Here is an 18,202-nt window from a genome sequence, read left to right on the forward strand (position 1 = left end):
CTCTATGTGTGTAGTCAAAGTGTCCAGTATTCTGCCTTTAAAGTACTTTTACGTATTTGTCTTCTTTCAGGACACCCACAATGGCAGGAGGCCTTTTTTCAATAGACAGGGATTACTTTCAAGAAATTGGAACATATGATGCTGGAATGGATATTTGGGGGGGAGAAAACCTAGAAATTTCTTTCAGGGTAAGCAGCAATTCCTTTTGCTTTACTTCTTAATTTAGAACAGTTTAAGTTGTATAAATGGTAACCTGTTGCAATCCTTGTACCTTTAATATCCAAGCACAGATAGCAACTTAATTTTTGTGTAATTTCTCGTGTGGACCATTAAAAGTGCTATATTGTCAGTAAAGGAAAATATCAATTATGCTGTCTACAGAGCCATGAGACAAAAGTGTTTGGACATCAAATTTTCATTTAAAGAAAAATAAGCATTTCAAAAATAATCAACTAAGATTTGCCAGTTTAGAAGCTCTGTTAGAGTAGCGTCTTGGAGAGACATTATAAACTAAGCTGACATCAGTGATGTGTGGCTTAACCTTCCAATAAAAGCTAGTATTTCCATTATAAACCCTCTTTTGGTCATTTACAACTTGATGGTTGCATCCTTTTATGGATGTGGGATCTACCTAGTATTGTCCATATTTCTGAAATATGTTCCATGTTGGGTGACTACCAAATGATAACATTTATCATTCCCTTCTTTGCTTTCAGCCAGAGTGAATGGGGGTTACTGCTAACATAGCTAAGTTAAACACATCCACAAGAATTTTAAGAGGCTATCTTTTGGTGCTCAGAGTAAAATTGGAAAAGGTCTTCCAGACTAAGTTCAGATAATCTTATCGAGAACAAAAATTTCTGGATCTTGTTACATTTTACAGAGAAATCTAGTAATAAAAACAGGGTGGCTTGATTTAAATCAGCAAGCAAGAGACCTGATTTAAATAATCAATTTTAAACTTGTTTTGCATTTGTATATTTTTTTTCTTTACAAAAGGTTAATTCTCATTGGTTGGCAACCATTAAAACATGTTGAATTACAGCCAAATGTAACTTTTAATCTAAGTTTGGTACTTCTCTTTGCTAAGTAGGATGATGTACTCTATCTCTTCACATTTATTTAATTATAGCTTAATATTTATTCAAATTCTTAATTTTTACTTAGGTTAGAAAAAGGTGAATGACACATTTCTTATTTACTAGATTAATTTTTTACTTGTGATTTGTGTCAAACTGCATTAGGACCGAGATTAAAAATCTACAAAATCCAGCATTTTAAAATTATTAGTTAAATAAAACTACCTTGATTGTGCTGGATGCATAAGAAAAAGTTTCTCAAAACATGCTTTGCATTTAAAACTGATCTATAAAACAAAGGAAGTATTATTTGTAGTTAGGAAACTGAACTGATTTGTTTCTGGTCATTATGTATTTCAGGATTTTAGAACTAGTGGATTTCATCCTCTCAACACCTTTTTTTTCCCTTCATAGATTTGAAGTGGGAAAACAAGCTTTCCTGCTTTTTCAACTCCCAATATGTTTCTCAACTTTGTATGAACTAATCATTGAACTGAACTAGTTGAATAAATTTAAAATTAAGAAAATATTGTCCCTGCATCTGGAGAAGGTTATTGCTGTCAAAAGCTGGTTTAGCTCTTTAGTAAAATCTGGTTCCAGGTGCTAAACCAGTTACTTTCACCAGTTCAATGTAGCTTGACTTCCTTTAAATCTTCAGCAGCAAACGTGTACTGCTTGGATATTTTATTTAATTTAAATTATTTTAGTAGATATTAGTGAGTTTAGGTCTTAGCATAGGTTGTCATAATTTCACATTTAATTAGGTTTATATAAAAAAAGAAAAGAAAAATGTATTTCATTAAAACAAAAATCCAGTTTAAAATTTTTAAAAATCTGATTTTTTAAATTTATTTTTATCCATCATGAATAAGAACTTCTTTTAGACAAAGTAACACCTTTGCTGCTTCCATTTTTCTCTTCTTGCTTCACTCTCTGAGCAGTACCATTCATCTCTAGCAGCCCCTGACTGGCATCTCAATGCTGTTGTGCCTGATGTCACTAAGTCTGCCCCCAGCCGCCCCTTAAATTCTCTTCTAGTGAGCAGGACACTAACATTTTTACTTGACTTTTGGGTAACAGAATTTTTTCCAGCTTGAAAAGACATTAGGTACAAAAACTCTTTAAAAATCGCCTTAATTGTGGCCACTTTGAATTATTCAATGACTGTTCTATCATTTTCAGATTTGGCAGTGCGGGGGCACTTTGGAAATTGTAACCTGTTCACATGTTGGACATGTGTTCCGAAAAGCCACTCCTTATACTTTTCCAGGAGGCACAGGACAGATTATCAACAAAAATAACAGACGGCTTGCAGAAGTCTGGATGGATGAGTTTAAGAATTTCTTTTACATCATTTCCCCAGGTGAGCAGTTTTTGGTGTGAAATAATTCCATTCAAGATAGATGTGTGTCTTCAAAAGGAAAAATAAAAATAAGTACTTCTAAATAAAAATGCTGGTAATTGTGGAGAAAAGGCCTTCCAGTAAAATAAAGATCACTTGAAACAATTTATGTTAAAGGAATGGTCTTGTTTTTAAAAAAAAAACCAAAACAAAACCATTTTCTGTTATCCTAACCAAACAGATGTGGGTGTGCCCTGAAGTCCTTTTTACATGCATATGTGAAAGTTAAGAATGAGCTTCAAGTGCACAAAAATAAAAGTGCAATGGAAAGTTGACTTGTGGAAGCGGAGTGCTGGAAGTGTAGCCAGAAGTCCAAATACATCTTATAATATCCTGAAGTATGGCCCATGGCTGCTGTATCCCTATAACTTCAGGTTGAATAGGTTACAGATGATCAGCTGACATTCATTGCTGATTAATCAAATAAGCAATTTCCTTTCATCTATCAAGAAAGGTAAAAAGCAGTCAATTTTATATTTTAGGTTAATATATATATGGGAATATATATATTGTGGAAACTAGGCATCTCCTTCAAATTACTGCTTTAGCCCTCCAGAATTATGAACGTTTTACATTCCTGCCTTAAAGGAATAACTGTTAAAAGGAATGTTTTCTTTGGAATTAACAGTCTTTCAGATGAATACTTTTAAAATAAATTAACTTTACAAAGTTACAGTATTTGTGAATTGACGTTATGCATACAGTGGATTTTCTGGTGCTTTATTTGTAAAAGTAGTTTCTATTTTCTTCTTCTTGGGAAAAACTTGATCAGTTTGCTTGTAATGAAATACTTCTTTTTAATAAAGTAGACTGGTATGCTTTTAGTCAATGACCTTCTTTTGTTAAATGAAGTTAATGCTAAATTATCAGCCCACTTTTAATTTTTTTTGTACATTTTAACTTTTTCTCGTGTTTCTTAATGAATTCCTTACTCTCTCTTACCTTAATTCCCCTCAACTTTTCTGCTTTCTTTCTCTGTATGTAGCAGCTCTTCCGCTGATGCTTAAGATCTGGCCCACAAGAAATCAGCAACAAGGTTGAGGGTGAGGATTCCTGGGGAGAAGCAGACTTGGCTCCCAGAAGAGCACCAGTCGGCCATAAAATCAGCTTTAATTAGTTCCCCATTATCTGTTCCTCTCAGCCCCACTATCCAGTCCCTGTTTTTCTGTGATTTTCTGTCTAAGGGCTAGTAGGAGGACAATAGAATTGAGTATTCAAGCTGTTCTCATAGTCATGCAGTTAACTCTCAATTTGCAGTTTACTCATCTGGGAGTAAGTAGTTCATCTGTAATGGTAATGGACAATTATTAGTTTTCGCAGTATTTAAATTGGGGAGTTGACTTGAAGGCCCAGCAGAGACTGGAGAACTAATAAAAAATGTGAGCATGGTGAGTACAGAAAGGGAAGCCAGTAGGAGCCTTTTCTAAAGTAAAGAGAATAGGAATGCCAGCTAGAGGAGACCTATTGGAGGTTATGATAAGAGATTAGGATTAGGGAGGTAGTATTGTGGAGATCACAAGGAGTGAGGGAAGGATTAGTTGTTGGGATGAAGGGGTTTTGGAAAGCTTCAGGTATCCAAAATTTGCTTCCTTGTTTTAAGCAATCTTCTGCAGCCTTCAGTCGCAAAGGTCCACTTATTCATAAAATATCCCAAAATAGGACATATTCAATTTACCAATATGTACACTCTGAATTCTGACCTCTAGGTGCATACAAGGATGCCAGTCTCTCAGGGTGAGAATCTCATCTGGACCAACACATTACCCATGGAAAAGATGGGCTATGTTAGAAGTTACAAAATGCATTAATCTGCTAGTTTAAAAGACTAGTACTATGCATTACCTTCCATTACCAGTCGCTTACGTAATCCAGCAAGGTAGAAAAAATAACTCACTAAATGCAGAAGCTCTGCAGATTTTATTCTGGAGGAAATGTACCGAAACTCAAGGGATGTTTATCAAAAGGGCCCATAAACCAGAGAGTGGAGTAGCTGAGCCACCAAACTGCAAACAACTAAGAATGGACTCTGAACAGGAAAAAAATTCAAATCATCTCAACATCATTAGACACTTCTGCCTGGATCTGTTCACATCCAGCCAGGACAGGAAAGCCAGAAAATTCTTCACAAGGGAGATCAACCCAGAGCTCCAGAAAATAGTATTGCTCTACTACGTTGCTCACCCAGCAAACTACTGCACACTTTTTTCTTTCTTCCAGTTCTGGGAAAAGTAATCAAGAATAGTGAACGCTAAGAAGGAACAGTAATTCTGATAGCTCCAAACACGCCAGAAGGATTTTGCTAGTCACTACTGAAGTCCTGATAGAACTAGCACAAAGGCTATCACTCACATTTACAGACCAGATCTACTTTCTCATGGGTGTCTGAGTCACACAAATCCAAGCCACCTTAATTTCCAAGTGAAAATCCTAGCCAAAATTTGGATATTCAGCTGTAGTAATAAGAATGTTGTTAGAATAAATTGGCCCATCCTCCAGCCTGTTCAAAATCTTGATGAGGTCCTTCTGTTGGTACACACATAAAAAGATCAATCCCAGAAAACACAAGTCCCATTATCCTGGTCGTTTTTGTATGAATAATTTGACATGGCTTTTGATCTGTGTGCCATTTCTTCACTCTATCACTGTACATTTTTCTAAATCTGATTTTTTTTTTTGGTGTGCAGTTTCTTCAAAGCAGCTTATTTGGTCAAATTAACCATCAGAAGCATTTTTCAATCGTGGCACTTATGCTGAGCTTTTTTATTCTTGACTTCTCATCCATTTGAAGCAAAAATCACCTTGTCTTTATATCTACTCTCAATAAAAACCCATTTCCTTGTGCCTTTACCATAGTGAAGAGTATTTGAGAGACCTCTTTGCAGACACAAGTCTTATACTGCATATTTCATGATGACAGAATAATCTGCACCTTTTGAATCTTTTATAACTCAGGAAAACACACTCTTCCATATCTTACAGGGCACTGTCTTCTCCTTCTGCCCAAATTTAAAGAACCAAAAGAAAATGTTACAGCACAATCTGTGTCTGTAGAGCAATGAAGATAATTTTTTTAATTCACTGATTCCATAAAAAAACAAATATGCCTTTCCACCAAAGATGCCTTTGAATCAGGATGTTCATGGCATCAGTAGCTAGATAGATAAAATGTTAACAATGCATATATCACATCAGGTGTACAAGTCTGAGAGGGAATCAAAGTCTCTAATGGCAACTTCTTGGGCTGAAAGATCACCATGTATCTCAAAAGAAATCAGTAGGCCTGCAGTATGGTCCTTTCAAGACTTTCATTGAGCATTACAGAGCTTGGTCTGTTCTTCTCCATAGATGCTTTATTTAGCAGAAGGTATTTCATTTGGTGGTTCCTGAGAGGGAAATCCTTTATCTGACTTCTGATTCCTGTCTTTACTGTCCCTCCACACTATTCTCCTTACGTCTTGTTTTATGTCATTAGTGATGGACTGGGCAGAGGTCAAGAGTCAGAACAGAAAATCTGTTACTTGACCCAATGCACTTTGGGTAAGAGGAAATTATTAGTTAATATGTGGGTATTTCTACAGCTTAGAAAGTACTCATCTAGCATTCCCTGAGAGCCCTGGTCGCAAGTCTGGACTGCCTGATGATGTACAGCATATTAGTAGAATAGAGGGAGAGATTAGACCCAGAGAGGAAATCAGGTGATACATTTTCCATGGCCTCTGATCATTTAGTTTTAGGAAAGCATTTCCTATTCTAAATAAGGATCAGTATAAAAAATATTATACACACTATAGTTACATGTGATTTCTTAAGCTTTTTGTATGCTCTTCTGCTATAATCAGTGGCCTGTTTCCTAGTGCAGTTCAGCATCCAGGAAAAGACAAGTAAAGCCACTGATGGTTTTTTAGTTTCTCATCTATTGCCTGTTTAATGTAGTCTCCAGTTGCTGAATACAGTATTCAGGGCCGGCTCCAGGCACCAGCTCAGCAAGCAGGTGCTTGGGGCGGCCAAGGGGAAGGGGCGGCACGTCTGGCTCTTCAGCGACAGGTCCCTTGGTCCCTCTCGGAGGGAAGGACCTGCCACCGAATTACCGCCGAAGAAGAAAAGGCGGCAAAAACCCTGGAGCCAGCCCTGACAGTATTTCTGTTGAGTGTATCAACCTGAAGAAGAGCTCTGTGTAAGCTTGAAAGCTTCTGTTTCACCAAGAGAAGTTAGTCCAAAAAAAAAAAGATATCACCCGCCTTATAGCAATATATGTGATAGTTGTTATGCAAATTCATTGAAATGTTTGTTTTCATGTTAATTACACACAGTTTCTTAAGTTTCATATTCATAGAGCAATGAGTAAGGACTTAAACATGGTAGACCAAATTTCTCATGGTCTCACTTTTCTAGACAAGCTTCATGGTGGGAGGAAGTAGTTCTGGAAGTTTACAGTGTTGTTTATTGCATCTGATTGCCTATACTACACCCTGTGCTCTTGTCTAAAATTAGTTGTTTGAAAAACAACTTTTTTTTAGGAGAAAAAAAATCTCCTTTATAAATAGAAATTATATTAGAGAGATTTAACCCAAAAAAAGAGTTTTATGTGTCAGGACCTTTTTTTGGAAGTGGTGGTATTAAAATTTGAAAATGGTGTTTTGTTGACAAATTACTAATTAAACGTGCATTAAATTTTAAATTAGAAATTGCTGAAAGATAGCATAATACAAGCCTAAACAGAGCTGAATTTCAAGTTAGACTTTTAAGACTAATACTTGTAAATCAACCTGGTCATTTGTTCCCCCAGTATTTTTTCCCCCATAGAGCAAATTAAGCAAAAAAGGCTTACCTTAGTGTGTTCTACACTAGGATTGTTCTAATCAAACATTGTTTCCAAATTAATAATGATTTGTTTACTGCCCTCTATTGTCGTTATTGAAGTGTTGCCAATTTCGGTGGGCTGGGGAGGGGCGGCCTATACAGAAAAAGTAACAAAAAAAGCTAGAGATAAATTGCAAATAAATTTCAGCCAAATTATGTTTGGTGATTCTTTGGACATTTTTATGTAAAATAGTCTGAATTTTTAAGCATGCCAAACCTCTACTTGCTCTTTGCCAAATGAGAATTAAAAAACAGGCTCTGTTTAAAACAATCTGGGTCACAACATAAACGTAAGGCACCTGCTTCATATGACGTGATTCATAGATGGATTGAAAGGAGTTTGCAAAAGATTACAAAAGACAGTCTTCTGTATTATTTATGGAGAATTATTTGCTTTGGAAATGGGTATTTTCCTAGCTTGAGGTATTGTGCAAATTTCCTCTGTAAGAAGAAAGAAACAAAATGGAAACAACATTTAAAATGGGACAAAGGAACACAGTGAAACATTGTGATAAGTGCAGCAATTTGTACCTATAAATGTTGTCTAACACAATTAAAATGTATGTTCAGTGATTCATCCTATTTTAGTTAGTTTTTCTACTACTATTCCAAGTCATGGTTAATTTCAAGTATGCAAATATATTGATAAATTGAAATGGATTTAAAAGGTCACTGCTTATCATTGTCCTCCTCAAACACCCAGAATGCATTTCCCAATTGAAAACCATCAACAAATAACGTGTCCCTGGTGTCACTAACAGAAATCTCTCTCCAAACTCATATGTGCGCAGTCTTGAGGGAAAACACTGTACATACTGTACCATTTACCTTTTAGTTTACCTGAGTGTCTAATGGTTGCTTGATGACTTTCTCTCCTTTAGTCACATACAGACTATAGGCACTTTGGTTTGTTCACATTATGAGAATTTGAAGATTAATTTATAATTATGGATTATTTTATTATGGATTATTTTGATGTAGTATTGAGTATTTTTGCAGCTTTCCTATATATTTTTTCTTTTGTCCCCCTATAGGTTTTAACATAATTGCCCTTATTTTTGTCTGTTTGGATTTTTGTCTTTTTCAGCTAAAAAAAAAAAGCTAAATCAGGCGTTTACAATGCACAGCCTTTAGCTGAGTATGGTTGAGCCCACAGCTTGTTGGAACTTTCTTTGTGAACACTGGCATTCTATTCTGCATAGGTTTTTGGGTTTTTATACCACAGTCCTCATTGAAGTATCTGAGCACATTGTAATAGTGCTTTAAGCAATGTGATTACATATTAGTCACGTATTGTGTTCTCATCCTATCCCCAGAGGCAGAAGTATGTGGAGTGTCTTGTTTTGGTAGGTGTTTTTTGGTTAAATCTTTCTGTTGCAATGTGTTTATATTAGGGAAGGCAAGGTCAAAGAAATGTGCCTTGCACTTTGAGCAGAAAGTGATGAGGTTTGTGATAGTTCTTCTTTCCTGAGGGAGTTCATTCCACAGTCTGACTGCCTCTGAAAAAGGTTGTGTGTCCTGAACAGACGTTCTTTACTCTTATTGTTGAGTTTCACGGTGCCAGAGGAGCTCTATCTTGGAGCTTTAAAAGGTCTTTTAGGTACTGAGCCTAGGTCATAGAATGCTTTGAGACCTTAAACTTGATCCAAATACTATGGGAAGCCACTGTAGAAAGTGAAGGACATATATTGTGTGGTCACAATAGCCTGTGTTGCTGGGGAAATGCAGCAGAGTTTTGAACTAGTTGCAGTTTCCCAGTTGCTGAAGCTAACTTGTGGCTATAGTGGTGTGAGCGCTCAGTTTCAGTGAAATTAATCCAACAGTACTCCTAGACCAGGGGTTCTCAAACTGGGGGTCAGGACCGCTCAGGGGGTTGCAAGGTTATTACATTGGGGGGTCACGAGCTGTCAGCCTCCACCCCAAACTCTTCTTTGCATCCAGCATTTTATAATGGTGTTAAATATATAAAAAGTGTTTTTAATTTATAAGGAGGCTGGGGGTCGCAATCAGAGGCTTGCTATGTGAAAGGGGTCACCAGTACAAAAATTTGAGAACCACTGTCCTAGACTACAGACTGAATTGACCAGTTGTGGATATGAACATGCAGTCCAAGGAGACTGCAACATGGCTGCAAGCTCCTCAAAATATTTTCCTCTATTCCACCAGTATCAACTCTGTTTTGCTCAGACTCAGACAGGTATACTTCATCTGTGAGCTGATTTCATGCAAGCACTGGACCGTGTTGGTGGTGGTAGTGTGGTAGTTATATGGTGAAGGATAGGTAGAGCTGTGTGCCATCTGCATATTGCTGGCATTTGAGTCCATGTTGTCTAACCAGCTCACCTAGTGGTTCCATGTAGATGTTGGAAAAATACTGGAGTGAGAAAATTGATCCTTTTGAAACCCTGCAAATGAGGAGACTGATGATGGGAAATTGCAACCTCCACCACTATTCTTAAGGTTTATCCCTCCTAGAAGGACTTATACCATTTTAGCTCATTGCTCTGGACTCTGGCCACCTCTTAGGTGAGACAGTGATGTCTCATGGTCACTAATATCAAATGCTGCACAGAGGTCTAGGAAGGTGAGAATGGATATTTGTCCTCTATTCATTGACAGGAGGAGATCATCCAATGCCACTAAAGCAATTTCCATTCTTCAGGTGATTGCACATGTCCATTCCACTTCAGGTGTGTGTGCACCCACTGCACCAGAGTCGGAGATTTTTCCCTTAGCAGTACCTGTCGGAGCTGCGCATGCACCTTCCACTGCTGCATGATGGCATGAAGGGAGGAGCCCTCAGTTGCTTCTTAGGGCTCATGATAAGTAGCTGGGGAACACTGACTTGCTTCTGCAAGATTCTCCCTTTTCAAGGAATTTATCTTTTTTCAGTTAATTAGTGGTATTTTTAATAGGTAATTAGTGATATTCATTAGTATTAGTATAGGTTTTTCTTATTAGAGGTTGTCAACTCTGGCAGCTGGGCCGTTGAGACACCCAATATGGTGCCAGCTATTTTGGTGCAACAACAGCACCAGAAATATTTCTGTGCTGGACTCTTCAATGGCCTATGAGACAAGCCAGCTGGGTTCCAGTGGAATCTCAAGCCCTGGCTACTTATTTACATCAGAGTCATGATCAGCCCTTGGTACCGTGGGGCACTAGATCTTCTGCGCATCCAGTGATTTCTTGACTGGTGCAGTCCAGGGTTGAACCCATCATGCTGTCCCTGCTGCTCATGTGTCCAGAATACTCTCGGACCTTGATACAACACCACCATGATCAGGCAACTCTGGGTCTGAGGTACAGTATTATGCCTCTTGCTCGTGGGATAGACAATGACCATGTCCTTTGCCTTCATCAAGGGAATGCCATTAACAGTACCCTCCAGATTTCTAGAGACGGGGACCATTGGAGTAGTTGTGGCTGGGGTCCTGTGCCATACCCATGACCTTACTGAAACATGTGGGACATGCCTCCCACTTCCAGGTCCTCCTCAATTCCTCAGCCTTTCAGATCTCCTAGCACAGGGGTTCCCAAACTGTATCGTGTACCCCTGGGGGTATGCAAGACATCTAACACAAGAACATAAGACCATTAATGGCTATTAGCCAGGATAGGTAAGGAATTGTGTCCCTAGCATGTTTGTCAGAGGGTGGAGATGGATGGCAGGAGAGAGATCACTTGATCATTACCTGTTAGGTTCACTCCCTCTTGGGCACCTGGCATTGGCCACTGTTGGTAGACAGGATACTGGGCTGGATGGACCTTTGGTCTAACCCAATATGGCCGTTCTTGTCTATGAAATCATCATGGCAAATATCCTCTCTGCCTTCAAGAGCTAAGAGAACCGAGACACGGTACCATGTCCCTTCTCAAAGCTTATAATGTTTTTATACTCATCCTTTGCCAGGTTCCTTAATTGTCTTGGCAGTGAATGAAAGAGCAGGTCAGAGTGAACCCTCTTCTACCTAAAAGGACAAAGACTCAAATAAATTAGATCATTTTGGTAGGAAAAATTTATCCCACATTTGGTGTACAATTCATATCACTAATCAACAAACCTTATTGGCGGGATACAACTTCTCACTGTGGGCCAATATGCTAAAGTTCTCAGACAAGTTGGCAGAGGATGCCAGACAGGAATTCCGGGCAGTATTAGATGAAGGCAGCCTGATGGCTTGGACCTCTCTGCGAATATCCTTAAATGGGGCAGATTCAACATCCACAGTCATGGCATCTGCAGTGTCTTGTGTGCAGATGTTTATGATGTCAGTCCGCTGGTCTCCCACAATAGAGTTCCAGCAGATGATCCAAGATCCTCCATTTCAGTGGTTCTACACTCTTGTACAAGATGGATGAGATGCTCCACAGTCTCAAAGATTTGAAGACCATATTAAAATCATTGGGAATTTATGCTCCTTTCTCTTAAACAAAGCAATTCCTCCATCAGTCTCTGCCGAGATGTCTGTCTTTCCCACCAAGGCAACCTGACCACTCTAGCAAATGAGGAAAAAGCCCCAGGAGAAGACCATTGTGTCCTCAGTTTTCTTCTTTGGGGGGGAGGGGGTATTCAAGATGGACTGGAAATCCCAGTCTGTTTGCTTGCCTTGTCAAGGACATACCAGTTTCTCCATCCCCTATTTTTTCCAATAGGTTATCCAACTTCCTCTGTCCTCTTCCAAGAAGTACAGTCTCTTCTCCATTTGGGAACTATAGAAGAGGCTACCTCTCTTCAGTGAGAGTAGGGTTTCTGTTCACGCTACTTCCTGATTCCAAAGGCAAAAGGAGGCTTCAAGCCCATTCCATGACCCATCCTCATTATCAGTGTCTGTCTGGTGGGTCTGGGATGATTCTGCCCTTTATACCAATGTGCCGAGATTACTGTGGTACCACAAGGCAGCGGAGGATGCAGATATAATGCCCCGATGGGTACCACTAAGGGAAAAATATCCAACACTGGGGGTGCACACACCTGAAGTGGAATGGACATGTGTAACATCTGAAAGAACAGCAGTGACAGCACAGGTTAGTAACCATTTTTTCCCATGTTTTGACCTAGATCCTGATTGTGCAGTGTTTAGGATGTTGGCCTCTGTTAGATGAGTGTGTAGTCTGCCTTTGGTTAGCTTCTGTATGAGCTTACTCAGGAATTACAGGTTTGACACTGGGTGATAGTTGGCTATGCCTGAAATCTCCAGAGTGGGTTTCTTCAGTGTTGATCAGACTGTTGCATGTTTGAAGGAAGAAGGGACATTTCTTTCTCTGAATCAGGTGGTGGGTATTTAAAACCACTTGGACAAATATCACAATTGTACACCATTGAATGTGATTTTTTTAAAAAATTTTCTTCATGGTTATGACTTGAATTCTTATTGTCATTTAGTAATGTGACAGAGTTGTAATAGCATTTTTCCAAAGGTCAATATAACCGATTCTGTGCATGAATGAATGTAGAATACTCTAAAGTTACAAGAGACTCATTCCTTTGTCTTGAGGCATAATGACAAATAAGTGCTTCATCCATCAGCTACTTTTTTCCAACTGAAAGGTGAAGAACTCCATACTTCAGCTATGTTTTATGTCATACTTGTTCATCAAGGAAGCCTTTCCTTTTATTTTTTCACCTTGATTTATGAAAAAATATTGAAGTTGCTTGGAAAAGGCTCCTTTTGGTTCCTTGCAAGTATTTTGGAGTTTTATGCTGGTGGGGTGTGATAGTGTCTTCATTCCATCCCAGCAAACTGAGAAAAAGCAAGTACTGATAATACACCAGGTTTTATTCCAAATTCTTTTTCTCCAAGGATGATGATTTTTCATGCTATATCTTCGCGCCCATAATTTGGGAATTCACTACAAGGCAAGCTTACCACAAATATTTGTCCCCACATCTTTACTCCCATCTTGGTACAACCCTTCTGTACATTTTGGGTGAGCACAAACTCTTAGTAATCTTTTGTAGGGGAGAAAATTATTGATCCGTATTTCTTGTTCTCAGAACATATAGCTATACTCCTCTGCCCCCTCTCAAGTTGGGGAATATTTTTTCACGTTTAAACTTTTGTGAATCTTTATTCAGCTACGATATCACTCACTGCTATAAGTGGGTAGCTATGCAGCTCTTTATGGTGAGTTAGTTTAATGACACAGTATGCTAGCTTTGGAATATTGAAACTCAGTCACACAAGAACAGGAATGCCAGTGGTGGTGATTCTTCCATTATAATTATCTTTAAAGAACATGGATTACAAAAAACTACATTTTCTTTTTTATATGAAAATACGGTCTCCATAAAAAAATGGTCAGACTCCCAGTCTGTAGGCCAGACCTGGTCTACTTGATGTATTTATATGGTCCATATGGCATATTTAGTTTGTGTAGAAATCAAAATGTACATTTGTTTTTTAAAAAGTACATTTCTAGCCTGTATGCTGTTGAGGATAAGAGTGAAACTATGAACAGTTTGAGTGTAAACTGTTGCAGTTTCTGAGAGTTGCAAAATCCTCTGTTCCCGTTAATCTCATTGAGGTATTAACTTTAGTGCCTAATTGTGATATTTTAAATGTCAGCATTAACTATCTAATTGCTGATCATTTTAGCAAATGGGATGGGAAGGACTGAGATTCAAGTGCACATGTGAGAAGGTTTCTGAAGGAAGGGAAGTATCTGAGAAAGAAAGAGATTCATAGACCAGGAAATGGGGGAGGGAGGGAAAGAGGGGTAAGAAACAGGGTAGAAATAATGGCAGTCCTAAATATTAGCAGACTTCCTATCTAATGATCATGAATGCAACAATAAGGTACTGAACAAATAATAACTAAAAGGTTAGTTATATAAAGTCCATATTCTACCCTAGTTCTTTGTGCAGACCTCCCATAGACACAAGTGAGAGTTATACTATGGTTGGAGAACATATGTGGTCCCAAATTTATAGCCTGGCCAACAGAGCTTCATTAAAAGTGCAATTTTGCCTTCAACATAGAAAGACCCAGATGTATATTATGTAAGAATTATCCTGCAAGTTATGGTGATAATGATTAAAGGTTTCATCTTTTTCTTCCCTGTTAGCTGAGTCAGTGATTTGTATGTAAATTGTTCCATCAGATACCAATAAGGAATTGTCATATGTCATACAGATTCAGTGGCTTAGCCTTTCCTGTGTTTAGGAAAAAAGGTACAAGCACTAGTGTCTACTGTGTGACTTTTTTCCTCCAGGTGAACAAGAATTTTTTTTAAAAAGTTCACTATATTAAAAAAAAATAATTCCTGTTTGCCTTTGCCATAGAGATGTATTTAGCTGGCTTGTTACGGACAAAGTATATTTGAAGCATGTAACATGTATTGATCACATTTGCGTTATCCTATTAAAATTCAACAGTTTAAAATTCACTAGCAAACACTGTATGAAATAAAGCATTTTTCTCTACAGGAGTTACTAAGGTAGATTATGGAGACATATCGTCACGCCTTGGGCTAAGACATAAACTGCAATGCAAGCCTTTCTCTTGGTACCTGGAGAACGTGTATCCCGATTCCCAAATTCCACGCCATTATTTCTCTTTGGGGGAGGTAAGGATTATTTTTAATTACATACTTTTAATTTTCCTTTTTGTAAGGGATATCACACCATAACATCCAATTGTTGAGATCTCATTTGAATAGTAAAGCTGAAGTCAGTGTCTCCAGCACCAAAGTGCAGTAACTCACAGTTCCATGTCTTTCATCTGTAAGATCGTATATTTTACTTGAATAGTTTGGTAAAGTATTACCAAGTGGTTGACCCACAATGTCAAAGGTTGGGATTTCTTGTCCCTATTTACAGCAGTACTAAATTAGCATGGAAGAGCTTTGTAGACAATCTTTTAGACACTAGTGCATATTTTATTTATTCAGTTTCATTGATATGTGCATGGTGCTTTACAAACAGTTAAAACTAACAAGGAGCTTAGGGCTTGTCTACATGGCACACTAGTGTGCACCAGCTGAGATGTAAATTCTGGTGCACCCCAGTGTGTCATACTGTCTGTGTGGATCCTTATGTCGCGCACACACTAAAACGTTTAGTGCGTGCCATCAGGATCCACACAGACAGTGGCATGACACAATGGTGCCCATTCCACCCTGGTGTGCACTCGTGTACAGAGTAGACAAGCCTGTAGTTGCATTAGACAGAAAACATCAAGGGATTACAAATAACAAAACATGAAAAAAGAAGTTCTTTGAGTGCTTTCTCATGTCCATTCCATGTTAGATATGTGCACACTGCGTACACTGTTGCTGGAGATTTTTGCCTCAGTGGTATCTGTTGGGCCGGCTCTAACGTCCTCTGGAGACAGGTACTTATGCGTCGGTATAAGGGACGCCACCAGTCTCACACCCTCTCAGTTCCTTCTTTCTGCCTGTGACAGTTGCTGGAACGACCATTCTTGCTATGTCAGGGCTTTTTTCCCAGTTTTGGACTCTTCTTCATTTGTGGTTATCATAGTTTAGTGTATACAGTTCTTATAATTAGTGTTAGTGTATATAGTGGTGTAAATAGTTCTTATCGTTGAGGGACTTATTCGCCCCAAGGGCCTTGGGCTTCAAGCCTTGTGCCTCCGGTGGCAAACCTATGCCAGTGAGTGACCCACACTCCAGCTACTTGAAGTGTCAGGGGGAAACTCACATGAAGGACAAGTGCTAGATCTGCCAGGACTTCCAGCCCGGCACTAAAAAGTACAGACACATTAAGCTGAAGGCTGTCTTCATGGATGCCTCCCTCAGACGAGTCTTAGAGCCTAGTCACTCCATTGATGTGAAGTTTCACCTGGCACCATTCACAGTCTCCGGTGCCAAGGAAGAAGCATAAGAAGCAGCACACCAAGAGGGTGCTCACCAAGCATAAGAAGCAGCACACCAAGAGAGGCAAGCAGAGAGACCTGCACCAGGCCACTCATCCTTGCACAGGCCAGTGTTGGCACCATCGACCCCACCTAGAGCATTGAGTCCAGTGGGGGACCCTCCACCCACACCCGGAAGCCACCGTGGTGCCTGTGGTCTGACAATTCTTCTTCGAGTGCTTACGCATATCAATTCCAATTAGGTGTGCATGTGCCGTGTACACAATCCTTGGAAGATTTTTACCCTAGCAACACTCGGTGGGTCGGCTGAAGCGCCCTCTGGAGTGTCGCCTTTACGGTGCCAGATATATACCCCAGCTGACCCAGCACCCTCTCAGTTCCTTCTTACCGTCTGTGACGGTCGTTGGAACTGTGGAGCGCGGCTTAGCTGAACTCCACTTCCCTAACTTATAGTGTAGCACTCGTTTATAGTTTTAAATAGTTGTAAAAGTAGTTGTTGGTTGTTCTTTAGTAGTATTGTTTATTTATTGTAAATAGTTGTTGGGGGTAAGGGGCTCCTCCCTTTCCCTCCCTCCCGGTACCCAAGCTGATGCCTAGGTCTCTGGGTTTCAAACCCTGCTCAGCCTCCCTTAAACCAATGCCTACAGGAGACCCCCACAACTCCTGTTTGAAGTGCTTGGGGGAATCCCATCAGTCTAAGTGCTGCATTTGCAAGGCATTCAAGCCACGGACTAAAAAGGAACGGGACTTTCACTTGAAGCATCTCCTTATGGAAGAAGCACTTAGCCCTATGTCCTCAGCTCCATGCTGAGACCCAGCATGGGTCAGTTTGAAGCGTGCCTGCGGCACCGGAAGGGTCAGCACCGCGTCCAGACACTGGCAAAGACTCCCTGCACCGGACATCTCCGGCACATCTACCAGTGTGGCACTGCTCGCTGTCTCCGGGACCAAAAAAAGTAGCATAAACAACCTGCTGCTCCCTTGTAGTTGTTGGCACCACCTGTGCCTCCCTCAGAGCCGCGTCCCTGTTGGACCGTCCCGCAAAGGCACCAACCCCAGTACCAATGACTCCGGCACCAAAAGGGCCATCAGGTCCAGTACACGTAAGCTCCTGGTGCGTACAGTGGTCGAGCTCAGGCTGCCATCCACTCCGAAGACTTTCTCCATGGCACGCAACCTGATTGCGCTCGCCAAGACGAGCCCGTCGCAACCTTCAGTGCCGCCGGTACAGGCTGTTCCCTGAAAAGGAAAGCCTTCCATGATGTGTCCTCCATCACAGAGTGACACAGGACAGCACCGATCCCGGTCCGAATCCCGGTCACGGTCCTGATCCAGACGCTGGTTGTTTTCATGGCACCACTCGTAGTCCCACCACCGGTCACCATCTTGGCGCTGGTTGCACTCGTGGCGCCGCTCCGCCTCGCAAAGATCTTCTTCCTGGTATGGTCAGTACCGGTCCAGATCCCGGCACCAATCTTCTCAGAGTCGATCCCAGCGCCGTTCTGCCCATAGATCTTCGTTGAGGTCCAGATCTGCCTCCCAGCACTGATATGACCATTGGTCCTGATCAGGATCACGGTACCGCTTGAGACCACGGCGCCGATCCCCATCTCCACAGCACGGGGTGGTACCACATTACAAGGCGACCCAGCATGCACGCTCGGCTCCACTTTGGCCGTCCCGTCCCACCTCAAGGTCGTCCCAGGCAGAAAGTGGCTACCATGTCCAGGACCAAGATGCGGACAGTACTAGCCAATGGCACGATGAGGGACAGGACCCTGGTCAGGGATCTCCGCAATGGTCCTTTTGGACCCCTTGGGCATACCATCAGGCCCAAGGTGTCCCCTTGGGGGCTTCTCGCTCTGCCCACTCAGAGCCCCTGGTACCTGAGGCCACTGTGAGTCGTCCTCCCCCGGGAGGTTCGGAGGCGACAGCTCTGCCCTCAGCTCAGGCACATGCCCTCAGCGTGGTGGACCTAGGGCAGCCGGACCTTCCCCAGGACCCGTTAGTCCCAGGTGTTT

At 40.6% G+C, this 18,202-nt stretch overlaps 1 protein-coding gene across 1 annotated transcript in view; it reads left to right on the top strand.

Moving 5' to 3' along the window:
- The window catches only part of GALNT1 (polypeptide N-acetylgalactosaminyltransferase 1), a 184,580-nt gene that overhangs the window by 140,492 nt on the left and 25,886 nt on the right, over positions 1–18,202 (top strand). Inside the window, exons 8-10 of the mRNA XM_045005628.1 lie at positions 71–188; positions 2,262–2,442; positions 14,771–14,910. Of these exons, the coding sequence (XP_044861563.1) occupies positions 71–188; positions 2,262–2,442; positions 14,771–14,910 (439 nt within the window). The remainder of the gene's footprint in view (positions 1–70; positions 189–2,261; positions 2,443–14,770; positions 14,911–18,202) is intronic.

Source organism: Mauremys mutica, chromosome 2, assembly GCF_020497125.1.
Source record: "Mauremys mutica isolate MM-2020 ecotype Southern chromosome 2, ASM2049712v1, whole genome shotgun sequence".
In the NCBI taxonomy this organism is placed as follows: domain Eukaryota; kingdom Metazoa; phylum Chordata; order Testudines; family Geoemydidae; genus Mauremys; species Mauremys mutica.